Source organism: Cnephaeus nilssonii (genome assembly GCF_951640355.1).
Source record: "Cnephaeus nilssonii genome assembly, chromosome: 9".
NCBI lineage: Eukaryota > Metazoa > Chordata > Mammalia > Chiroptera > Vespertilionidae > Cnephaeus > Cnephaeus nilssonii.
In genome coordinates, this window is record NC_137080.1 from 36,374,593 (window position 1) to 36,402,031 (window position 27,439).

Consider the following 27,439-nt stretch of genomic DNA (forward strand, 5'->3'; position numbering starts at 1 on the left):
TTGTGACTATCATATCTTTATTGGCATTCCAGAGATGTCATTCTACTTGTCTTTTAAAATCATTCAAAAGCAAGAACACTTTTTATGCAAGCACATCCTGTGCTCTAATTCCCCAGTCTTCACAATACCCAAAACGATTTTCCTTTTGGCTGAAAACTGGCAGCAATCTTGGCTACCAGAAAGTTCTCAGCCACACTTGATCCTGGTTTCCGCAATTCGTTTATTATCCTTTGTGGCTGGCTTATTTGCATCTTCCTCCTTTTCTTGGCTCTGGGAGTCTGATTTTATCTGTTATATTGATCTCTTTAGGTATGCCCTTTAATGTATGCCACAAATCCTTTTTAGAAAAAGTGGAATATACAATCCACCAGTCACGTACCTTGAGGGCTTTGGGCATTTTCATGGATAACTTATAAAGGTCATCTGAGGCCAGATGTGTCCTCCTCAGCACCAGGTCCAACGAGGGCCCCATCTCTTCCAATTCAATCCGTGGTGTTCTGCAACCAGACTTCTTCAACAGCAGCCTTCATAAATAGGAAAAAGGAAATGTTGGTCCGACTTTGATAAACATCCTATCCCTACCCAGTATCTTTGTCCAAGAGAATTACAGGTCCATAAAATGACGAGAGAAGAAAAAAGAGGGAAGCATAGTAAGGCATACCCAAGAGAGCAGCAAACACCAGGAAGTGCGTGTGCAAAAACTCATTACCAGCCCTTTGGGCCTTAAGTGCGTCACATTCAGATAGCCTATACAGTCCACCCATGGGGGGTGCATTTACTGGCCACAGTAGGAGTCACAGTGATAAATATGCTGTATAAGACACAGCAATATACAACTAATTGAACAAAGCCAAAGAAGAAGGTATTGTAAGCTTAGGGTCCCTAGGCCTAGGATTTGTAAAGAGCTGAAATGTGTTTTGTTTTGTTTTTAAAGTTATACTGACATTAAAAGATAGATATTAAAAAGAAATGAATATAAAAAGATAAATGAATATTAGTATGGGACTTGAAGGGAGCAAACCCAGGGAAAAAGAGCCTAAAAGAGAGTCCTTAGGCAGCCATTCTCTTTATATGGTTCCAAGAGGAGAGAGAGAGAATGCCTGTTTCAGGCTCACTAAAGGGAAAATAGTTTTAGAAGCTAAAGTTGGCTGGTTTGGGGCATCTTCCCAAAGAGCTAATACCAAGCATACAGGAGCAGTGATCATTTGACTGTCATATCACACATACTTCTGCATTTGCATCCACATTTTCAGTACCTCCAAATAAACCATATGTATAATGCTGAACTCATATCAAGATTAGTATCTTGATAAACACATCAAAAAAAAATGTGTTCAGTTGACTACTTAAGAAATCAGGGAAATTACATAGAAAATTTCAATTAAAAAGTTTTCTACCACTGCCCTAATGCGGCTCAGGTGCCGCTCAGGTGGTTGGGCACCGCCCCATGCACCGAATGGCTGTCAGTTCCATTCCCAGTCAGGGTACATGCCTGTGCTGTGGGCTCCATCTCTAGCAAGAGGCAGCTGATCGATATTTCTCTCTATATATAAAAAATACCAAATCAATAAAAAAAATTTTTTTTTTTTTAAGTTTTCTACTGCTTAAGATGCTCATTTTCAAATAAATGGAAAACCTGTTGATCCAGGACAACTCATGGCATGCCTGATGGATTCAGGTTGCCCGAGTACCACTAGGTGTGGCAAGACTGCTTTAAAGCACCTTTTTATTTATAGAAGTGTGCTCCCAACAAAGTAATTTTTTAAAAATATATTTTTATTAATTTCAGAGAGGAAGGAAGAGGGAGAGAGAGATAGAAACATCAATGATGAGAGATTCATTGATTGGCTGCCTCCTGCATGCTCCCTGCACATGGGGAGCGAGCCCGCAACCTGGGCATGTGCCCTTGACCGGAATCCAACCTGGGACCCTTTAGTCTGCAGGTCGATGCTCTATCCACTGAGCCAAACCGGCTAGGGCCTAATAAAGTAATTTTTAAATGCTTTCTAATTGATTATCTTTTATATATATAAAAGGCTAATATGCAAGGTGTCCCCTTGGGAGTTCAACCAGGAGTTTGATGTCTTGTTATGACATGCGCTGACCACCAGGGGCGGCATGGAACAAAGGAAGGCCCCACCTGGCAGCCAGCAGCTGGGGAAAGGAAGGCCCCAGGTGGCAGCCAGAAGGCCCTGATCAGCCCTGATCATTGGCCAGGCCTAGGGACCCTACCCGTGCACAAATTTCGTGCACCAGGCCTCTAGTTTCCAACTAACTACATATTTTTCAAAGTAAGTTATAGTGCCATCCTGTCTATGTAAATGACCTAATCTTAATCGCTTTACCGAGCATGAGTACTGCTCAGAAACAGAAGGAAATGCTCTCTAGTTTTCAGTCTCCTGCCCATGGTTTCTGGTGATAGGCCTATGAAGCTTTAGATAGTGATAACTAGAATCTAAAATTATCACTTGTTAATCCTTTAACAACCTCTTCACTCTTTCTCAAAGGCAACATATTAATAGAGAATTTATAAATGATTTTTGTGATTACGCTAAGAAAAATGAAGACTACCACCTGACTGGTGTGGCTCAGTGGTTGAGCTTTGACCTATGAACCAGGAGGTCACGGTTCTATTCCCTGTCAGGGCACATGCCCAGGTTGCGGGTTCAATCCCCAGTGTGAGGTGTGTGGGAAGCAGCCAATCAATGATTCTCATCATTGATATTTCTATTCTCTCTCCCTCTCCCCCCTCTGAAATCAATAAAAATATATTTTTAAAAAAAGACTATTGTTGATTCATTAAAAACAAACAAAATCAAAACCATTCCCTTTGCTTTCATCCCATTATACACATGGCAGATTTTTTTTTTTAAAGATAGGATAGTCCCCCCAATCCGTGGTTTTATTGTCCATGGTTTCAGTTACCCGTGGTCAACAGTGGCCTAAAAATATTAAATGGAAAATTCCAAAAATAAACTATTCTGAAGTTTTAAACCATGCATTATTCTGAGTAGCCTCATGAAAGCTCCCACTGACCTGCTCTGTCAGGGCCCAGGATGTGAATCAACTCTTTGCCCAGCATCTCCATGCTGTACAAGCTTCCTGACCTTCACGTAGTAGCCACCTCTGTATCAGATCAGCTGTCGAGGTATTACAATGCTTGTGTTCACGTTACCCTTATTTTACTTAATAATGGCCCAAAGTGCAAGAGTAGTGATACTGACAACTCAGATATGCCAAAGAGAAGAGTTAAGTGCAAAGATGAAAGTTCTCTATTTACTAGGAGAAGAAAAAAGTCATACACTGAGGTTGCTAAGATCTATGGTAAGAATGAATCTTCTATCCATGAAATTATGAAGAAGGAAAAGGAAATCTGTGGTAGTTTTGCTGTCTTACCTCTAACTGTAAAAGATAAGGCCACAGAGAGAAACCAAGATGGTGGCATAGGTAAACACCTGAAATTGCTGCCTCGCACAACCACTTCAAAACTACAACTAAAAGACAAAACGGACATCATCCAGAACCACAGGAAGGCTGGCTGAGTGGAAATTCTACAACTGTAGAAGGTAAGAGAAAAGCACAATGAGACTCAGAGGAGCTGCAGAAGTACAGTACAGAGGTACGGAGGCGCACATGCGCATGGAAAGGGCTGGCAACTGAGGACACGGTTGTCTTTATCAATCGGGAGGGAGACACAAGCTCCCAACTGCTCTGAACTCCAGTTCCAGGCGAGACTCTGGGGACCCAGACTCATACGGGGAGAAACTGGACAGTCTGGCTTCGGGCGGAACTCGAGGGCGGCTTTCTCTTAGAGGTGCTTGCAATGATTACCAAGAGACATTGAGACCCGGGGGCCTCTTAGGGCAGGGCTGAGGATCAGCCATAGCTGTTTGTTCCACCCTGTGGAATCCCTGAGACCCCGCCCCACACAAGCTGTGCGCAGAGGCTTTTGCATATGAATGGCCTGGCCCTTTGTAATCTAAAGTTACCTAACAAACTGCAACTGGGTCAGAGAGCACCAGAACTTCTAAAAGAAGGCCCAAGGCCCCACAGCAGCTTGCATTGCTTCACAGCTGGGCCTGATCTGGACACCTCCAAACCTCAAACAAAAGAGGAATCTGCATATCTCTCTGTAGCTCCTGCTGGGTGGCCTCAGGCAGAGGCTAAATTAGCACCTCCTTGGAGATCCAAGAGCCAGTGTACCCAGTCCTCAGAGTAGGACCATCCAGATTACAACTCCTCAGATCCAAAGGGACACACTCAATGAGCACCAAAGCCCCACTGAAGCAAGTCTTGCCCCATAAGGGTGTATCCAGCACAGAAGTTCTCCCATCGTAGACACAGCTGATTCTCAATTGGCCTGGAGGTCAATTCCTCCCAGTGATACCAACAACAATCAAGGCTTAACTACAACAAGACTGTGCACACAGCCCACAAAGGGGTGCACCAAAAGTGTCCACCTCAGGTAACTGGGGAGGCTGAGCCACTGGGCCCTATAGGACACCTAGCACACAAAGTCACTCTAGCAACACAGGGAAGCAGCCAAAATGCGGAGACAAAGAAACAGGTCACAAATGACAGAAATAAAGGAAAACAAACTACTGGATATAGAGTTCAAAACCACGGTTATACAGTTTTTCAAGAATCTTCTAGAAACCTCTGAGAAATTTAGTGAGACCCTCGAGGATATGAAAAAGGACCAATCAGAAATTAAGCATACACTGACTGAAATAAAAAATAATATACAGAGATCCAACAGCAGACTAGAGGAACACAAGAATCAAGTCAAAGATTTGAAATACGAAGAAGCAAAAAACACCCAACCAGAAAAGCAAAAAGAAAAAGAATCCAAAAATATGAAGATAGTGTAAGGAGCCTCTGGGACAACTTCAAGCGTACCAACATCTGAATTATTGGGGTGCCAGAAGAAGAGAGAGATACTGAAAACCTATTTGAAGAAATAATGACAGAAAACTTCCCCTACCTGGTGAAAGAAATAGACTTACAAGTCCAGGAAGCGCAGAGAACCCCGAACAAAAGGAATCCAAAGAGGACCACACCAAAACACATCATAATTAAAATGCCAAGAGCAAAAGACAAAGAGAGAATCTTAAAAGCAGCAAGAGAAAAACAGTTAAGTTACCTACAAGGGAGTACCCATTCGACTGTCAGCTGATTTCTCAACAGAAACTATGCAGGCCAGAAGGGAGTGGCAAGAAATATTCAAAGTGATGAATAGCAAGACCCTACAACCAAGATTACTCTACCCAGTAAAGCTATCATTAAGAATTGAAGGGCAGATAAAGAGCTTCACAGATAAGAAAAAGCTAAAGGAGTTCATCTCCGCCAAACCAGTATTATATGAAATGCTGAAAGGTATTCTTTAGGAAGACGACGAAGAAGAAAAAGGTAAAATAAAAACTATGAACAACAAATAAATATCTATCAACAAGTGAATCTAAAAAATCAAGTCAATAAAAAATCTGATGAACAGAATAAACTGGTGAATATAATAGAATCAGGGGCATAGAAAGGGAGTGGACTGACATTCTTGGGGGTTAAGGGGTGTGGGGGGTGCAGGAAGAGACTGGACAAAAATCATATACCTATGGATGAGCACAGTGGGGATTGGGGAGTAAGGGCAGAGGGTGGGGTGGGAACCAGGTGGAGGGGAGCTATGGGGGGGAGGGGGAAGAGGAACAAATGTAATAATCTGAACAATAAAGATTTATTTAAATAATAAGGCCACAGTGCATGATAAGATGAAAAGAGACATTAAATTCATGGGTGGAAGACATGAACAGAACACGTGTTCTGATTGACAGCAATGTGTCATAACAGAAAACATTGAGCCTATATGAAGACTTCAGCAAGGGATCCCCTAAAACAAGTACACCAAACCATTTACTGCAAGTAAGGGGTGGTTACAGATTCAGGAATAGGTTTAGACTGAAAATATAAAAATTACTGGAGAGCCACATCTGTTGATGAAAAAACTAACAAGTTAAAGAAGTTGATTAGGGTTCAATACTTACTATCCTCGGTTTTAGGCACCTACTTGGAGGGTATTGGAACATATGACCCATGGATAAGGGGGGACTACTGTACACATTTCAATTCCAGGCTTTCCTATCTCCAACCAAATATCTATTGCCCAGAACTTTTACATCATATGCCTAACCTCAGATCCTAACCTCAAGTTTTGTTTTGTTTTCCCTATAAGCTCTAAATCAAAAGTGACGTTCGGTTTTGCAAGACCATAATGTATAAGATACAGGCACACAAAGACAAACAGAATTCAGTTCCTTCCCTCTCAAATGGGCTCCAGCTATTACACATGCTAATTGGTCATTTCCATATGCTTTTAAATATTATTTGCATACTTCTTGAGAAAGACTGGCATTACCACTCTTGTTCAAATCATAATTTCCTTATTGTTCTGCCTTGCATATCCCTCTCTTCTGCTGAGGTTCTGTTCTCACTATTTAAACCTCTTGCCTAATAAATTATGTCTGCTTGTAAAGGTATGCTAACACTTCCTGTTTTGCTTACAGTATTTATCCCCGTAAAACATAACCAATGCCATTGCAAAGACACGCGTGGAAGTTATTAAAGATTTTGTTTCATACTAGGTGTACCTGTTAATAACACGAATTTTTAAAAATATATATATTTTATTGATTTTTTACAAAGAGGGAGAGGGATAGAGAGTTAGAAACATCGATGAGAGAAAAACATCGATCAGCTGACTCTTGCACACCCCCTACTGGGGATGTGTCCGCAACCAAGGTAGGTGCCCTTGACTGGAATCAAACCTGGGACCCTTGAGTCCGCAGGCCGACGCTCTATCCACTGAGCCAAACCCATCAGGGCAATAACGCGAATTTTTCAATAGATGGAGTTACACATATGTTGATATATATGCGATTTGATATGTATTCTATTTTGTTGTATTGACAACAAGCTTCCAAACTTCATATGTTGAATTTGCAGAAGGTGTTAACATCATTGATATTTTTACACTTAAAAATGTGGAATTTCGTGCCAAAAAAAAGAGCATTTGCGGGAAGTTTTAATTCATTACTTTATTTTGAAGAAAAGTGCTGTTGAATACTCCGGGAAGCTTATGGTGAACATGCTCCATCTCAAGATACTTGTGAACGCTGGTTTAAACACTTTAAAAGTGATGATTTTGATGTGAAAGACAAAGACGTCCAGGTCAACCGAAAAAGTTTGAAGACCAACAATTACAAGCATTATTGGATGAAGATGCGTGTGAAACTCAAAAACAACTTGCAGAAAGATTAAATGTTGCTCAGCAAACAATTTCCGATCATTTACAGGCAATGGGAAAGATTATAAAGGAAGGAAAATGGGTGCTACATCAACTGAATGAAAGACAAATGGAAAACCGAAAAGTCATCAGTAAAATGTTGCTTCAACTGCACGAAGAAAGTCTTTTTTGAATCGAATTATGACTGGCGATTAAAAGTGGATTTATTGTGAGAATCCCAAATGCACAAAATCATGGGTTGATCCAGTCAACCATCAACATCGACTGCAAGGCCAAATCGCTTCGGAAAGAGGACAATGCTCTGTGTTTGGTGGAATCAGGAAGGTGTGGTGTATTATGAGCTTCTAAAACCAGGTGAACCCATTAATACTGATGGCTACTGACAACAAATCATCTATTTGAACCACACATTTTTATCGTGAAACGACCAGAATGGGCCAGAAGACATGGCAAAGGAATTTTGCTTCATGATAACGCACCAGCACACACTTCAAAACCAGTTAAAGACACATAAGAGGCCGAAACCGGTTTGGCTCAGTAGATAGAGCATCGGTCTGCGGACTGAAAGGTCCCAGGTTCGATTCCAGTCAAGGGCATGTACCTTGGTTGTGGGCACAACCCCAGTAGGGGGTGTGCAAGAGGCAGCTAGTCGATGTTTCTCTCTCATCGATGTTTCTAACTCTCTGTCCCTCTCTCTTCCTCTCTGTAAAAAATCAATAAAAAATAAAAAATAAAAAATAAAAAAAGACACGTAAGAGATCTTGCCTGGGAAGTATTAACCCACCCGCCGTATTAACCAGACCTTGCTCCTTCAGATTACCACTTGTTCCAATCGATGGCACACGCATTTTCTGAGCAGCACTTCAAAACGTATGAAGAAGTGGAAAATTGGGTCTCTGAATGGTTTGCCTCAAAACAAGAAAAATTCTATTGGGACAGTATCACAAATTACCTGAAAGATGGGGGAAATGTGTAGCTAACGATGGACATTACTTTGATTACAAAATCCGCTATTACTAACCGGTACACCTAGTCTGAATGGCTCTGGACCTATATTGAATGAAGTTCTCCAAGGAATACAAACTGTCGTTTATACAGATGGAAGTAATTATTATAGGGTATACAGGAAGAGGTCAGTAACACTGATTTATTCCCCCAGTAGGTCTAAAATCAATAAAGAAAGGAGAGAGGTCAGGATGCAGTGCAGCCTATACAAATGTCCAAGGAGCCACACTAAGTCACTGCTTAATTCAGACCCAATTGAACAAGGCAAAAACCGAATTCTAAGTTTGTCATATTCCCACCTCTATCTGCACCCTCTCTCCCTTATAAAATATCTCAGCAGGACCTCAGAATTACCTAAATGGTATTGCTACACTTTGCAAAAGAAAAACAGAGGCCCTAAGAAGAGACTGCCCATATCATGTGGCTGAGTTCTAGCCCAGAGACATGTCAGAGGTGTGCTCATTCCCAGGAACACCTCTTTCTTCCCAATCCAAGCGTGGCACAGCCCGTGGAGGCTAAACTAATCCACATGTTCAGTAATTTTACCAATAGCAGTTAGCTGTCAATCACCCTGTCCATTTTCCATTTCAATTCAATAGCTAATAGGCCTTATAGAGCATATCTGGAATTAAAATGTTACACTAGGGTCTCTGATTTTAAAAATTCAAACTTTTGTTTTGTTTTGTTAATCCTCAACCAAAGATATTTTTCTACTGATAGAGAAAATGGAAGGGAGGGAGAGGGAGAGAGAAACATCAATGTGAGAGAGACACATCATTTGTTTTGCCTCCTGCATGCACTTCCCTCCCTGCTGTCCACAGGCAGACAGTCTAACCATTGGGGCACACCAGCCAGGGCAAAACTAAATTTAAACTTTTTTTTTCCATTACAGGACTGCCATGCTAACCTAATGCTGATTCCACAATTATATTCTTCTTAAAATAAACAGATAAGTGAATGTGTACAGTTATACTGCTTATTTATCCTTATTCAGAAGTCTGATTTACTAATTTTCTATTTCTTAAATGTTCTGTGTTTCTTTCTTTCTTTTTTAAATATCTTATTGATTTTTTACAGAGAGGAAGGGAGAGGGATAGAGTTAGAAACATCAATGAGAGAGAAACATCGATCAGTTGCCTCCTGCACACTCCCCACTGGGGATGTGCCTGCAACTAAGGTACATGCCCTTGACCAGAATCGAACCTGGGACCCTTCAGTCTGCAGGCCGACGCTCTATCCACTGAGCCAAACCGGTTAGGGCTGTGCTTTTTCTTTTCACTAAATACAAGTTCTGATTCTTTCTTTGAAATTGTTCACTATGAGAGAGTTTTTTAGTTATTATTATTATTCATTTCATTTGTATCCTCATAGTCTTATTTAACACAAGTTTTCAAAAAAAATTTCATGTCAGTGATTATTCATCTTTTATTTCTTGTTCTCTAAATAGGGGACACCAACTTTATAATAAAATATACTCTTAAAAGCCCCAAAATCAAGTTGGAAAACTCAAATAACAGATTTAAGGGGCTTTCAAGTTTAACAAGCCAAAAATGATTATAAAATCCCTAATTATATTTTATAGTCATGTGGACATTTTATTGCATTTCCTTCTATTATTACTTAAAAGAAAGGAAAATGGAAAAACAAGTGGTGGTAGTATTAGTCATATGGTAAGAACTGAATATCTGACTCAATACAATTGAGACAAAGATGAAAATTACTAACAAAAGACATGAATATTTAGTTCCATTTGGATGCTCACTGGACATAAGCTGGTAAATCACAGATCACCACTAAGCTGCTGGCTTTCAGGATGCCCTGCCAGGCCACAGTTCACAGTAAACATCACTCTGAAGTTGGTGTTCAAAGGAAGGCAGTCTATCAGAGTCAATGTACTCTCTAGGAAAGCCTGGGCTCTATCAACTCAAAAGCACAATTGTACCATGTCATTAAGCTTTTTAATAAAAACAAAATGAGCTTGGTAGGATTTATACTGTGGTGGGGGTAAGGGCAGAAGGACTAGGCTGAAGAAAGAGGGTAAAATGAATGTAGGCACTGAATCTTATTCCTTTCAGACTCTATTTTATAGACTCAGGGTTTTGATATCTGCTTTGCCCGGCCTAGGTCTTGGGGCTTAGTGCTCTAAATCTAGTCAAGAAAATTAAGGAGATACTGTTTAAAGGTAGGGAGGGTCAAGACTGAATTAGTAGCCTGGCTGGTGTGGCTCAGTGGTCGAGCATCAATCTATGAACCAGATCACGGTTCGATTCCTGGTCAAGGCATAACCCTGGGTTGCAGGCATGATCCCTAGTGTGGGGTGTGCAGGAGGCAGCCAATCAATGGTTCTCTCTCCCTTCCTCTCTGAAATCAATAAAATATATATATATATTTTTAAAAAATACTGCATTAGTGCTCTAAGCTCAGAAGGAGGGCAGCGACAGGGAGACAGGGCCCTGGAAAAGTAGGCTTCAGACAGAAGTGAGCAGGAAGGAGAATGACAGAATTAAGGCTCAGCACAGAGCGACTGCAAGGTCTCTAAACACATGTTTGGCCCAACATCAATTCTACGTCTGAGCTCTAAAGAACAGTCACACTAAAATACTAACCATGGGAATTAACATAAACATGCTAAGAAATACACTTACTTATAGCTTCGAAAGTAAATCTTCCCATTCAGTGCAGTGAAGTGTAGGACATACTCTAAACCAGCCAGGCGTATATTTGATACTGTGGGGCCTCTGAAAAAATCTAAAAACACATATTAGATTGTTAAAAAAGACTAACATGCTCTTTTTTTCTAATGAAATCTTTATCGTTGCAAGTATTACATACTAGTATGTCCCCTTTTCCCCTCCTCCCAGTGACTCCTTGTAACCTACCACCATCCCCCATCCCAGGCCATCACCACCCTAGTGTCTATGTCCATGGGTTATGCATCTATGCATACAAGTTCTTTGGTTGATCTCTTCCACCCACCCCGTAACCCCGCCTTCCCTCTGAGATTCCACAGTCTGTTACATGCTTCTATAAGACTAACATGCTTTTAAAATTCAGTTATAAAGAGCTGCATTTTAAATGCTCTGTTTTGTACCAATACTTTTCTAAAAAGATAAGATAGCATAAAGCTAATCCCTAAAAAATGTCTGACTGTTCCATCCAACCCCTCTACTAATCTCATGACTTTATTTTCTCTTTAGTTTACTAAGCCATTTTTATTTTTCAGTTTTGAAGTTCTTCCTCTAAATGCTCAGCATAGAAGTGTGTCATATTTACCATGGATATTAACTATCATAGCATAAAATTTTAACCTATAAGACAGGTAGATTAGGATGGCAAATTTCTTTTTTTAAAAAATTCTCACTCAAGGATATTTTTTACAATGATTTTTAGAGAGTGGAAGGAAGGAAGGGAGATGGAGAGAAGAAGAGAAACAGATGTGGGAGAGACACATTGATTGGTTGCCTCCTAAATGTGCCCTGATCAGGGCTGGGGAATCAAACCTGCAACCCAGGTACATGCCCTTGACCAGGAATCAAACCCACTATCCCTCAGTATAGGGGCTGGCACTCTATCTACTGAGCCATACTGGCCAGGGCATAAAGATGGCAAATTTCTATAAAAGGCTGTTAAAACAGTGACTGTTAAATCAAACAAGGCTTTGTTTTATAGTGGAGGTGAACAAGCAAGAAAATTCTAACAGGAAACCTCACTTATATGAGCAAAGAATAACAAACTAAATTGTTAAAGACAGGAAAGAACCAATATCAGTGATTAGACTGGTTTTTCCACAGATTGATAATCATATCACTGGGGCACATAAGATGATTGTAAATGACATATAGGCAGATATAGTTTACTATGTATTATTTACTTTATCACATATCACTTTTCACTCGTGGTAGGAATATAAAGTTTCTTTTTAAAAAGGGGAGTTAACTTAAAGAAAATCCCCAGTAAACAGCACTATGGATACTAACTATATGGACTTGGCTAAAGTTACAAAGATAAGCACATGAATGAAAGAAGTCTGGAAAATAGCAATCAAGTTTGGTCCCTTCATTTACTGCTAAGAGGATCAAACCCCAAGGAGTATAAATGGAAATATACGAATAACATTTAATAAGAAAAACTTGCCCGGCCGGCATGGCTCAGTGGTTAAGCGTTGACCTAAGAACCAGGAGGTCATGGTTACCCAGTCAGGGCACATGCCTGGGTTGCAGGCTTTATCCCCAGTGTAGGTTGTACAGAAGGCAGCCAATCAATGATTCTCCCTCATCATTGATGTTTCCATCTCTCTCTCCCCTCCTCTCTAAAATCAATAAAAATATATTTTTTAAAAAAGAAAGAAAAACTTATACGTAAGTTTACCCAGCTTAATTACTTAGGAAGAGCTGCCCGAAGGCAGCTGATGGAGTGAACAGGAAATCTCACTCTCCCAATCTGTAGCCCCCAGTATTTTTCTTCTCTTCCCATTAGCTCATAAGATGGGAATTATCTCCATGTGCAAGGACATATATATCTTTTTTATTTGCTTTTCCTTCCTTGTGGTTAACTATAAGAAAACCACAGCACAAATATGCATGCACTTGCCCTAACTGGTTTGGCCCAGTGGATAGAGTGTTGGACCGCCGACTGAAGGGTCCTGGGTTCAATTCCGGTCAAGGGCATGTACCTAGGTTGCAGGCTTGATCCCCATGAGGGGGTGTGCAGAAGGCAGCTGATAAGTTTCTCTCTCATCAATGTTTCTAACTCTCTATCCCTCTCCGGCAGGGGAGGGTTGGGGGTAAGAGATCAACTGAAGGACTTGTATGCATCATGCATATAAGCATAACCAATGGACAGAGACATGGGGGTGGGGGGAAGAGGGCATGTGCTGGGGGGTAGGGGAGGCCGGGGGGAGGTCAATGGGGAAAAAAGGAGCCATATGTACTACTATTTGTAATACTTTAAACAATAAATATATATATATATATATATTTAAAAAAACATGCATACACAAAAAATATGCACGCATATATATACACCACCCTTCCCTACTCCACCAAACAAAAATTCCTCAGGAATACTTTTATAAACCAAGTATGTACTTTTTCAAGGTATTTGATTTAAATTTTAATCATAATGAAAATTTGATCATAATGAATAGTTTTCACCAAAACCTGACTCTCCTGCAGTAGCCAAATTAATAAAGCCCCATTCCTTGCTGTGGAGGCAATACTGAAGTCAGAGTTGTTATGGGGAACAAGATATGTACATTTCAGTCTCCGCTGAAATAGCTTTTGTAATGCAAAACTTACAGGCATATGTGTGTTTTCCATAAGCTTCTTTTTTTCTTAATATGTCTTTTTAAATTGATTTGAGAGAGAGGGAGAGAGAGAAACATCAACAGGCTGCCTCCAACACACTTCCTACTGAGAATCAAGCCAGCAACACAGACATGTGCCGGGACTGGGAATCGAACCAGCAATCTCTTGATGCATGGGATGACACTCAACCAATTGAGCCACACTGGCCAGAGCTGTTTTCTCCATAAGCTTTTAAGAATTAAAGGGCGGGGGATGAGGGGAGGGAGAAGAAATGAAGGTAAAAGTTTTAAGAACACTGACCCTTACACACCACATACTAAAATTCCAAGTAGATCATAAACCTAAATGTAAATCTAAAATTAAGACTTCAAGAAGAAAAGATAAGAGAAGAATTTTTGCAATCTTGGATAAGCAAACGTTTCTTAAACAAAACACAGTAAGAACATACCAGTAGAGGAAAAAATTTATGAGACTTCACAAAAATGAAATACTTCTGCTCTTTGAAAGATATTGTTAAAACAAAAAAAGGCAAGCCATAGACTGGGAGAAAAATATTCAAAGACTATATATCACACATAGACAAAAAATTTCTCTTTCTCTCCTCTTTCTCTCAGACACACACACTCCTACCTTATTATTCAATAACTAGAGGCCCAGTGCATGAAATTCATGCACAGGCTGGGTCCCTAGGCCTGGCCGGCAATCAGTGCCAATGGGGCCAGGCTTATTAGGGCCGGACCGGAGAGGAGGTGACGGTCGCCGGGCCGGGTGCTAAAGGAATGGACACTGGACGCCGATGCCCTGCCACCTCACAGTTCTCCACCCCCCCTCCCTTGCCACCATGTGGGTGGGCGGCAGGCCAATTAGGGCCTGCTGGGGAGAGGGACGGGGCATGGGAGGTTGGGCCCCCTTGGGAAAGGGGCTGCGTCCGCCGCCACCCACCACCAGTTCCCCGTCCCAGCCCGGGGCCTGGCCAGGGGGAGGGACCACAGGAGGTTGGCTGGCTGGGGGAGGTTGGCTGTGGGAGCACACTGACCACCAGGGGGCAGCTCCTGCATTGAGCATCTGCCCCCTGGTGGTCAGTGTGCATCATAACAACAGGTTGTTCCAGTTGTTCTGGTAGCTTAGGTTTTTGTATATAGAGATAATAAGACTAAATACCGAATTTAAAAAACCAGGCAAAGATTTGAATGAACACTTCACCAAAGATATATGAACAGCCAATAAGCACATAAAAAGATGTTCAACATCATTAGTGATTAGAAAATGCAAATTAAAGTTACAATGATACCAATACTTTATTTTGTAGGTCTAACTTTGGAAACACGTTACTATCAGTATACAACACCCAATGGTCTACCAAGTATTGGCAAGTAGTGGGGCAACTAAAGCTCTCATAAACCACTGATGGGAATGTAAGATGGGATAACCTCATTGGAAAGCAGTTTGTCAGTTTCTTAAAATGTTAAACACGAAATACTCAAATGACTACCATTCTATTCCTAGCTATTTACCTAACAGAAATGAAAGCATATGCCCTTACAAAAATCCTATATAATAAAAGGCTAGTATGCAAATTGTCCCCTCAGGAGTTCGACCAACCAGGAGTTCAACCACTCGCTATGACGTGCGCTAACCACAGCGCAGAACGAAGGAAGGCCCCGGCCAGCAGCCGGCAACCTGGGGAAGGAATGCCCCGATCGGCCCTGATCGCCGGCCAAGCTTAGGGACCCTATCCGTGCATGAATTTCATGCACCGGGCCTCTAGTTTGTATATAAATATTCATAACAGCTCTACTGATAATAGTTCAAAGCTGGAATGAACATAAATGGCTATTGACAGGTTAAGGGATAAACAAATTATGAAACAGCTATAAATAGAATACTACTCGGCAATAAAAAGAAATGATTACTGATACAACATGGATGAAACAATTAGGTAAAGAAGCCAGGCCAAGAAAAGTTCACACTATATGATTCCTTTTATCTAAAATTCTAGAAAACGCAAATTAATCTATAATGACAGAAAGCACATCAGTGTTGGCTTAGAATAGAGAAAAAGGGTGGACTGCAAAAGGGTGCAGAGAAATTTTGGGAGGTGATGGAAAGAAAGGTTCTGTATCTTGACTGCAATGGTTTTCACAGGTGTATACATAAGTCAAAATCCATCAAATTTTTAAACTTCAAATGTGTACTTGACTGTAACTTATACCTCAAAAGCTGTTTAATGCCCTGGCCAGCATGGCTCAGTTGGTTGGGTGTGATCCCATGCACCTCAAGGTTGCCAGTTCAATTCAGGGTCAGGGCACATACCCAGGTTCCGGGCTCAATCCCCAATAGGAGGCGTGCAGGAGGCAGCCGAATGATGTTTCTCTCTCATTGATGTTTCTATCCCACTCTCCCTTCTCCCTCTCCCTTCCTCTCTCTCTAAAATTAAAAAAATAAAATCTTAAAAAAAAAGTTGTTTAAAAATAATTTAAAATGAAAAAATTTAAAGTAACCTCTAAATATTGAAAGCAAAAATAAATGAACCTGTGTTTTGACCTGCAGGCATAATCATACAGAAAAGAACTATTTCAAGTAACTTCAAAACACAGAAATTTGCCCTAACCAGTTTGGCTCAGTGGATAGAGCATCAGCCTGTGGACTGAAGGGTCCAGGTTCGATTCCGGTCAAGGGCACATGCCCAGGTTGTGGGCTCAATCCCCAGTGTGCAAAAGGCAGCCAATCAATGATTCTCTCTCATCATTGATGTTTCTATCTCTCTTCCCCTCTCCTTTCCTCTCTGAAATCAATAAAAATATATATTTAAAATAAAATAAAAACACAGGAATTTGACCATATCTTCCCAACACAATGTATCTTAGAAAGACAACTGCAAAACAAACAAAAAACAAAAAAAAAAACTTCACCTGCACTCAATAGTCATATAACCATTGCTAATATTGGCATTTTATGCTGACTGTTGTGTGTGTAGTACAGTATAAAGTAAATGTATAATTATGTTGAAGACACTGAGAACCTGAATTTTTGTCATGAATGCAAGGTGACAATGTGAAGTCAATGAAGTTAAGATCATTTTGTCCTAAATGTGAGTTAGAAGTTTCAGTATGAACTCAAGATATATCTTATCTTATCAAACATATTTCATACTTCTGCCCACTAAAAAAGCCTAGAAACAATGACCAACCCAGACACAGTCCATAGCACCCAGACTGTGATTTCTAAGATAATTCCTAACTTAAAAAACACACCAAAACCAAAAATACCAGGGCACCTTAGAGAAATAGCTGATCCCAGGATTGGGGCAATCAAAGTACAAGAAAAGTTTGAAACATCAAAAGGGGTGATGGATTACAGTACATTGAACCTCAGGATACTGCTGAAAAGGCTCACCCTAAAATGGGCAAAAATGATGGCTGAATTAAAATGGGAGATATTATGAGTATAGGAATAAAAAAAAAGTTAGATATAACTAAGGAAGTGGGAAAGGTAGAAAATAAACTGGGTATTTTATTAAGTGTAAAATGCTATATAAATAGGTTGATACCAAAGTTACTATAGCATCAAGAAAATAATTATGCTCAATAGACTATAACATCCCTTTAACTCTCCCCTGCTAGTGGGGAATAGAGAAAATAATGAAAAGGGAAAAAAGAAAGGAGATTTTTTTTAAAAAAGCTGTATACCTAGTTAAGTGGCAAAGTGCCACCAATGAGTCTTATATTACCTACCTGAGCTATCCTGCAGATTCTAAGTATTAAAACACTTACCAATAAGAAGACTTTTTAGCCTTCTGTAGTCTTCTGTTACATCAAAATCATTACCAGCAAATATTAACATGGGTTTTGTTCCCTCAGGACATTTACTATTCTATGAAACGAAAAAAATGTAATTATATAATTATCAAGTCTAAATTGTTTATATGCTGATTTTAAAGTAACTGATACTTAATATGTAATTAATTCATTTTTAGATTTTCTAAACTGTCCTAAAACTATGTCTATGCATGCTAATTTTAGACTTAAAACCAGAGTTGGGATTTTTAAACTTAGAGATTTTTATATTAAAAATAATTTTTCATTCTACTCTCTCACATTGCCAAATTAATATGTGGTCAAAGAATGATATAAGCTACTTGTTAACATTATTCTATGCAAGAATAAAATAAAAATCTAAACTTGCTAAAAAAAAAAACACACACACAAAAAACATAGCCCTCTAATAGCCAGATTCAAAATAAATTAAATTTCTTTGAATTATTTGAGCTGCTGTGCCTTTCCTACTGTATCACATAAACAGTGTTTTTAAATGAAAGTTCAATTAAACTACCAACTAAACATTTACATGGGAACCAATAATAGTATACAAGCTATAGAAAGTATGTGCTAATCCTTACTCAACAGGGTTCAAGCTCTTACTGGAAAAATTATTTTGTCCAGTTCTGGATTTTTTATACCAAGAAGAATGTGATGTAAGTAATAAGAGGATTTACATTTAAAAGCCACTAAAGTGAAAGAAAATCAAATAAAAAAAATTCTTTAACTGAAGGATTAATTTATAGAGGAAGGTAAATGGTTATTGGTCTGAGCTTCCCACTGATTCTAATACCACTCCTCTGACATCAATCAAGATTATCCAAATTTAGCAGGAAAAAAAACACCCCAAAACAAAATAGGACAAAAAACAAACATCCTCTGTTGTAGGATCAGGAGTCACCTGCTGCTTCCCTGTTCACCATGACCACTCTAGTTGGCATTCTCTGCTTCCAAATCCTGAGACTTAACTGTCTATACTTAGGAAATGTGCCTAAGCTGTCTGTCTGATCCAGGGCCTAAATGGACTTTCCAGATCCCAAGACTCCGCTGTGCTCCATCTGTCCTACCTGATCCTCCTACTGCTACCCCTCGGTCCACGGGGGCTATCAAGTACTAAGAGAAAGTGAGGCAACCCAAGTACAACTTTGGCTTTCAAACCATTCTGACCACAATGCATAGTAACAAAAATTATTATTTGAAGCCATGACCCAGTATACACATCATAAAAATATAAATAAACAAATTAATGTGAAACAGTACTTATCATGTAGATCACTGATATTTTTCACAATGTGAAAACCCTGACCTAAGAAACTACAACAAAAGAGCTTTATTCCAATAGCCTGAAAGGTACTAAAATTCTAAATAATATATAAATTCTATGATATAGTATACTAAAAATACTATAATTATGAAGTCCTTGAATAACCTTTTAAATTAAGTGTTTTTAAACAAGGAAAAAAATAGAAAAATAATTCTTATAAATTACACACAAACTTTTCAAGTAAAATATCCCAGGAAATTGTGATATATTTTATACTACCTAATATAAAATCAACTAGCCTTAAATTTTAAACATCTCACTCATTAAGGTTTATTTTATGCAGAAACACCACACTTAGCAGTTTGGCCATCTTAGAAAAGAGGTGCCTAGAATAATTACTCTATTTCCTGGTAGAGTCTAATTTAATGTTGCTTAAGAGTTAACAGAGGAATGAGGTTTGGCAATAAAAGCAGGCAAGTGAAAAAAGAAATACCTGGTGAAGATGCCTTAAAAATGAGGAGTCAGAGTAAAGAAAAAATAAATATGAAAACAAAGTAGAACAAAGCATGCAATCCAAAATAGACTAAAAATATAAGCTTGTAACCAAATAATGGGGTAAGAAGTGACAGGCTGACAGTCTGTGCAGAATTGCCAATAAAGCATACACTCAGCAATTAATGAATTTTGTAATTATTGATATGCTCCATGAATAAAAATTTATTATTCAGTTTAAATGGTTCTTGTTAAGAATGACACCTGAGCCCTGGCTCAATGGTTAGAGCGTGGGCCCACAGACTAAAGGGTCACGGGCCTGATTCCCAGTCAAAGGGTGCCTCGGTTGCAGATTTGATCCCCAGCGCCAGTCAGGGCACATGCGGGAGGCAACCAGTCAATGTTTCTCCCTCATATTGATAGCTCTCTCTCTCTTCCCCTCCCTCCCTCCCTCCTTTCTCCCTTCCACTCTCTTTCTAAAAATCAATGGAAAAATATCCTTGGGTGAGAATTTTTCTTAAAAAGGAGACCCGAGCCCTGACCAGTTTGGCTCAGTGGATAGAGCGTTGGCCTGCGGACTGAAGGGTCCCAGGTTCGATTCTGGTCAAGGGCATGTGCCTTGGATGCGGGCACATCCCCAGTAGGGGGCGTGCAGGAGGCAGCTGATCGATGCCTTCTCTCTCATCGATGTTTCTAACTCTTTATCCCTCTCCCTTCCTTTCTATAAAAAAATCAATAAAATATATTTAAAAAAATAAAATCAGTAAAATTATATTTAAAAAAGAGAGACCTGAAAAACAAGTTGTGGTCCAGTTTACAAGCTGCACAGTGACAGAAGTGGTCCAGTTTACAAGCTGCATACTTTGGAAGTGAAGTGGAAAGAGTAGAGGAGTTCGCATGCATGCAATAGCCAATGCTCAAGCCCACTAACTGGTGACCAAGCCAGCAAGCTAGCAGCGGTGGCAAAGGTAAAATGGGGACATGGTGCTCATCTCCAGGGATTTGTGCACATCCCCAAAAAGAAACTGTAAAAAGCGATGGTTTCCACCATAATAAAGCATCACTGTTTACATACTTTCCAATACAGTATTTTCAATGATAAGCATTTTCACATATATTCTCTCATTTGGTGTTGTTATACCTATTTAATACCTGATTACAATTGAGGGTCAGGGAAGCAACTGACTGTATCAGGTCACAAATCACCTAAATGGCTACGACAGGCCTCAAAGCCAAGTGTTCTGCCTCTAAATCCAAACTCGGGCCACTGTTCTACAGTGTACCTGAAGACACTGGTATAGCTAAGGGGGCTCAAACCCACAGGAAACCTGGAAGGCATGTCCTCTTTTTAGAGGAGGTTGGGAAAAGTATTTATTATATATTTGCTATAATTCTTTCAGTATACCATGACCATCAAAGACGCAAAAACTGAGAATAATTATATAACTTCCAATTACAAACTTCAATATCCTTTCTTCCAAAGTCCTTGAGTCCTAATTGGTTATACATTTACTATATATCTGACTCTAAGTCACCAATGGAATTCCTCTCGGCTTCAATCTCTAAATCTCTACAATATGGAAAATAATTTCAGCCTTCCATGGGTAGCTACGAGGTCTAAGTAAATCATGTATTTGATGGAATAGATTAAACCAAGAAGCAGAGTTCTGAGGGGACAGAAGCCCAATTTGGACCCAGGAGCTGAAGTAGGATAGTTCTCTTGCCTCTCTAAGACTACTTAATATTTTGTTTTTCAATCCCATTCAAGTAAAAGAGACACAAAGATGCAAGTCCTTAAGGGAAGGACTTAAATAGCAATTTGTTAGCTAGGAACCAAAATACTGTAGGATCAGTTAAAGCTTCTTAGGTTTAGAACAGGGCTCACTTTGAAAATTCTAGTATTTCTGTATTCTATAAAATAGATGCTGTGATAATGAAGAGGGGCGTAGACAAGAGTTAGTAACCACTCTTAAGGCTAATTACTAGAAGACCCACATGTGTTATATACTATAAATATATTCCACTGTTTAAAGTAAAGGTAAAATGAAATTGTACTTTTATCTTAGACCACACTAGTATAAAAACAAAGTTCTTTCTTACTTAAGCTACCAAACTATTATCAACACTCTTCACCACAAGATGTCACTATTGCCCAAGAGAAACATTACAAAATGTTTCTTATTTTTATCAGTATCTTACCTTAATATCTTTTAGAGAGACAAATTTCTCAATACCTAATTCAATCATATCTAGCACATGGTAGTCATACATACGACCTAGAAGGAAAACACATTTTTTTGAGCATTTATTTTTCCCAAACAGCTTTTCTTCAATATTCAAAACATCCTAATATCGGCCTCTTTTCTTTCTTCTTATACCCTTCAAACATGTCTCCTCTTTAAATTTTCAAGGCTACCTAGGATAGATTGTTGCAATCTTAGTTCTGGAAGGGATCTTTTACAGAAGAGTAAATAAAGACCCACAGAGGGTTTGCTTGCCTAAGCCACTGAGCATGCCAGACCAAGTCTCAAGACAGCCAGGCAAAAAAAAATAAAAAATTTAAAAAAAGCCAGGCAAGGTTTTTTTTCAAATGTGTCCATTAAACAGATATTTATTAGGAAAGGGTTAATCTATGCAGCTAATAATACTACTTTTTTTTTCTTTCTAACTCTAATACTGACAGGATTTATATATAATACTGACTTAGGATTTATATTAGAAAAATATCTACAACTAGAGGTAGGGTAATATTTATATGCCCATTCTTTCTTTACCTGAGGACTGGCAGACAAAACATTTTTATTCAAAATTACATGGGAAAAATACTAGTGTAGAGCTTACTAGTTACTCCTGAAACCTCAACATCATCAATTAACTGTCACAGAAGTGACTCTATAAATAAAAATACTAAAAAGTAAATGATACTTACCTATTACTAGATTATTTGGCCGCTTCTTATTATGGGAGCCAAACATAAATAAAGAACAATCTGACTTCTTTGAAAAAAATTCCTATAAAACCAAAGAAATCCCATTTAATCAATGAATAAATATAAGAAACTTAAGAATTATACCTCTGAACTAAAAAAAAGTGTATCAGTTTTGTGTGTTTTTTTTCAGTAGAAGTTAATGGAGATTTAATGAACTATATGGGAATAAACAAATGAAAAGGACTTTATTTCTACCTTTAACTTCAAATTTTCTGATTTGGGGCTTGTAGGGGAAAGATGTAAGTTCAAAACTAAAAATATATAAAAACTATTAGGTTAATAAATAAATAGAGACCATTTATATTTTTAGCTATGCAGTTATTTTGAAATAACACACCAAGTATTTCATTTGCTAAAGAAATGCCTTTACTCATAAGACATTACTACTATCATCAATCAGCATGGTGTTTTTAGGTTATTTATAATTGGACTCATGAGCTTATAATGTATATATCTACTTTTCATTACAAACTTCATCCACACAGGAATCTTGCCCTAGATTCTCCGCGCCACCCCAGCTGTGACTAGTTCCCTTTTGTGTACCCGGAAAGGGCTGACTGACAAACCTATGTTGCTCCTGCCAGTAAGAAATATCTCTCCAAAAAAAAAGGAAAAAAAAGAGAAATATCTCTCCCATTTGGCTCTCCAAAATATTGACTTCATTACAGATTTGAGAGGAGTGGAAACAATTATCCTAGACAGCTCCTTTTATACTGACTGATACACATGCTCACTACATCTCACATAGTTTGACTGATTACTGAGATGCCTAATCTCAGCACAAAAATTAGATTCACTGTGGTCTAGTATAGTTGGAAAACCTTCTTAAATTAATGACAAAACATTAAACAGATAAAACAATCATAATCCTCAATGTGTTTTCTTTTTTTAAGTATAAAGGGCTTTTATTATTTGTAACATAAGCACAATAATTTAAAGTTAATAAATTTTTATCTAAGGAATTTCACATGTTCTAGTCCTTCCACCTCCTTAGTTCCTACTGAGTTTGAGTCTTAATCCCTTTTTTTTTTTTTGCACAATCCAGTTGTCATTTCAGTCAGTCCACAATCCTTCTAGTTGAGCTTTTTTGATCTACACTTGAATATGGACATACTGCAAAAACTCTCCACCTATAATCGTTGGGAACCAATTTCTTCAATCAATTTACTTTAGGGCCATAAAGTTAGGGTCTGAGCAGATGGATCTGCCTGGTTTTTTCATTTCAGACACCCTCTAAACATTAAGTTCAAATCATCTTCACTCCTAAGCTATCACCCCCTAGAATAATACAGATCTTCGGGATATACAAAGTACCTTAAGATTAAAAAAATTATACTACTAGGTCTTTCACAGTTTTAGCAGCTGTCTTGTAATTCCTTTCCACAGATCTAACACACAGTTCTGTGAATAAAGGAAGCAACATATGTTTACTCTATGAGGCGTTTCCAATGATCTCAACTTTTCTTTATTGGTTACAAGACTCCCTAAGATGCGGGCCCCTACTTTCATTATCATTCATTCCAGTGTTTATTCTATCCACTCCCCATGTGGAGGATGGAGTCAGAAAGTCCAGGAATTCTAGCTCTGCCATTTTCAGTGGGATTTGGTCACCTTTCTGAGAATTACTCTTATCAGGGACAGTAATGCCTCCTGCAAAAATCTGCAAGGACTACACGATTTGTCAGATGTGAAAGTACCTTATACTATGTCTGGAACAAAGTAGGTGTTCAAAAATGTTTTTTTAAAGGCCAAGTCGATAAAAATGCATTCTTAAAATATTTCTTAATATTCTTATGTTATGACTAACACCCCAAGCTTTCCATAATTACCTTTACATACATATAATATCGCTATTATTCTTCTCCATAAAACCCACTTTTTGTTAAAATTCTAGAGCAAGGGTTGTCAAATTATGTGCAAAAGGCCAGAGAGTGAATATTTAAGGATCTTTATAGCAATTCAAGTAGAGTTCCTTGTTCTAAAAATATCCAGTCAGATTTTTAAAAAATCAAGCTTGCTTTATAAAAATACTCATAACAAGCTTCTTTTGACAATCCATGAATTATGCACTTAAAATGTAATTACATTTTTAAAAATTCTATCAACAGACTGGCAAGAAGTTAATATGTACTAGGTATAGTGAAATGTAATATCTATAGTCATATTCTGAGTATAGTAGTCTTATTTCCCCTCCATTTACATCAAAATTTTCTCATACAGGATGATTTCTAATTTTAAAAACTCATCTATGTGGGGGCATGCGTGGGGAGGGGTGTGGGATGGGAATGGGGGGATGAGGACAAATATGTGATACCTTAATCAATAAATTAAAAAAAAAAGTTAAAAGACAAAAAAAATAAAAAATAAAAATAAAACTCATCTACGAGTACCAAATAAATTAGTCTGAGTAATCACAGCATCTCTTAAATCAATTTTCATACTTACCAATGATGTCTGATCCTCAAATGGTCTCGTAATATTTTTCCTACAAATATTTTTAAAAGGTGAATTTTAATAATCTTAATAAGTAATTTTCCCATGACAATTAACATATAAGCAAATATAACTTTACATTCAGATGATCAAAAAAAGAAGCTAGACAGATATTCATTCATGCAAATATTTATTTAAGTGCCTATTATGTGCCAGGCACTGTTCTAGGAGCTAGAGGTACTATAATACCATGTCAAACAAGAGCCTTGCTTTTTTTAGATCTTACATTCTAGTGGAAATTTTAAACAATTTCAAAAAATAATAACTGACAAAAATAAATAGGGTATTTTGTCAGTGTGAAAAGTGGAAAATGACTATTTGAGCTGAGACCTGAAAAATGAGGAGTTAGCCATAGAAAAGTTTTCAAGTTAAGAATACTGCAGGAGCCTGGCTGGTGTGGCTCAGTGGTTGAGCGTCAACCTAGGAATCAGGTCAGGTTTTGATTCTCAGTAAGGGCACATGCTTGGGTTGCGGGCTTGATCTCCAGTTGGGGGCGTACAGGAGTAGCAGATCAATGATTTTCTCTCATCATTGATGTTTCTAACTCTCTCTCGCTCCCCCTTCCTCTCTGAAATCAATTTGAAAAAAGAAAAGAATGCTGCAGAAAGAGGGAATAGAATAAGCAAAGATTCTGAGATGGAAACAAGCTTAGACTACTCAAGAAACACAAAGGAGCAAATGTCACTGGAGCTTAAAGAGCAAAGGGATAAAGGTGGCTAAAGATGTAGACACAGCCTGACCAGTGTGGCTCAGTGGTTGGTTGAGTGTCGACCCATGAACCAGGAGGTCACAGTTCGTTTCAAGGTCAGGGCACATGCCAGGGTTTCAGGGGGCATATAGATGTTTCTCTCTCACATTGATGTTTCTCTCTCTCTCTCTCTCCCTCCCTCTCTCTCTAAAATCAATACAAACTTATTTTTAAAAAGAGAGAAAGAGAAAGAAGCAGGGTGAAGGACATATAGAAATGCTACAATTTTCACAACTTTTCTGTAAGTCTATAATTATTTCAAAATAATATACATGTTACTATTACAACAATGTAAGAATATTCAATACAAATAAAGACAGAATGGAAAGAAATTTAAAAATACAAATAGTTACATGTAAGGAACTATAGTGTTGTTTTTTTTTAATTTTCTAAATCTTTCATAGAGTGGTTGTTACTTTCATACCAGAGTAATGTAATATAATGGACATGCTCCCAGGAACAAACTGGTATTACAACTAAAATACAGAAAAACTTTCTGAATAATCAACAGAAAACTCAGGAGAGAATCCTGACACCCAAGGACTGAAAATGGAGACCGCAGAGAGATTGGTAGTAGTAGTGGAGGCGAGAAAGGGCTGGCTGGGCGCCCCAGATAGCAACCCAAGTCCCGGAGAGATATCTCAGCTGTGGGGGGTGCCACTGAGAATTCTGGGATTTAATCCTGAAGCTGGGCTCCCAATCAGAAAGCACCCAAACTGAGGAGGGTACCCACATAACATCTGGCTGTGAAAAGCAGTGGGGTGCTGTCTGCCAGGGAGTAACAGCTGAAAACTCAGGCACCCTCTTAAAGGGCCAATGCACAAAATTCCCCGTGGAGCCACCCACCTTGTGCTCTGGCAGAGGGAGGGAGAAGTGGACTGGAGCTGTGAGAGCAGAAGCCAGGATTGGGGACTTGGGGGTTAGAGCTCAGAAGGCAGACACCCCAAGCTTCCTGGGCTGAGTCATTCCCTCATGCAGCAGAGGACATCTTTCCCACATAGACATTTGCCTCGCCTGGACAGCTGACACACCCTATTGGAAAACACCTTGCCCTGTAGTCACTTAAGAGATTAAAAATAACAATTAGACTCTAGGCAAAAGCAACCACCCCACCCTGTTGAAAAAAACTCTCGCCATATCTGAGGACAATTGCCTGGGGAGCAATTCACGAAGGAATCCTATTAGATTGTAGGCAGAGGTGGTCTCTGGAGGCTTTGAATCTATGCCTGATCTAATTAGTCAGAAACAGCCTTTAACATTGTCCTGCACTAGAGATTGAGAGGTGTAGGGGATCTACCTAATACAGGCAGTCCTCGGGTTACATCGGACTCGACTTACGTTGTTTCGTAGTTACGTCGCCATCTCCCATTTACAGTATTTGTGGGGGAAAAAAAGTTCTATCATTTTGACGTATGTACATATGTGCTTTATGTTTTTTATTATTTATTTACCACAAGTAAAGGTCAGGAATTGTTATCTTTTAAACTTTTTTTTTCTGTTTCACTTCATTACTGCTGTGTATGTGCTCCATGTGAGTGATGTAGGTGCTTATGTAGGTGGGTTCCGACTTACGGTAAAAATTGAGTTAATCGAGTTACGTCGCGCCGTAGGAACGGATCTCCGACGTAACCTAAGGACTGCCTGTACATAGTCACAAAACCAAACAGAAAGCCAAAATAAGGAGACAAAGAAACAACCCCAAAATGAAAGAACTAGAGAATTCTCCAGAAGAAGAGATAAATGAAGCAGAGATAAAAAATTTATCTGAAACAGAGTTCAGAGTAATGATAGTAAACAACAGCATGAAAAAAGATATAATAACTATGAATAAAGAACAGTCTGAGATAAGAATGACATAACACAAATAAAGAACACATTGGAAGGAATACACACCAGATTAGGGGAAGCTGAGTATCGAATCAGTGAATTAGAAGGCAGAGTTGAAAATATCACTCAATCAGAAAACCAAAAAGAAAAAACAATTAAAAAGTAGGAAGACAGCCCTAACTGGTTTGGCTCAGTGGATAGAC

General features: G+C 38.8%; 1 protein-coding gene across 1 annotated transcript in view; it reads right to left on the reverse strand.

Moving 5' to 3' along the window:
• The window catches only part of RPF2 (ribosome production factor 2 homolog), a 35,722-nt gene that overhangs the window by 589 nt on the left and 7,694 nt on the right, over positions 1 to 27,439 (reverse strand). The window contains exons 4-9 of the mRNA XM_079781118.1: positions 24,614 to 24,653; positions 22,109 to 22,190; positions 21,379 to 21,455; positions 17,379 to 17,478; positions 10,945 to 11,047; positions 380 to 524 (exon numbers count right to left, since the gene is read on the reverse strand). Coding sequence (XP_079637244.1) covers positions 380 to 524; positions 10,945 to 11,047; positions 17,379 to 17,478; positions 21,379 to 21,455; positions 22,109 to 22,190; positions 24,614 to 24,653 — 547 coding nt within the window. The remainder of the gene's footprint in view (positions 1 to 379; positions 525 to 10,944; positions 11,048 to 17,378; positions 17,479 to 21,378; positions 21,456 to 22,108; positions 22,191 to 24,613; positions 24,654 to 27,439) is intronic.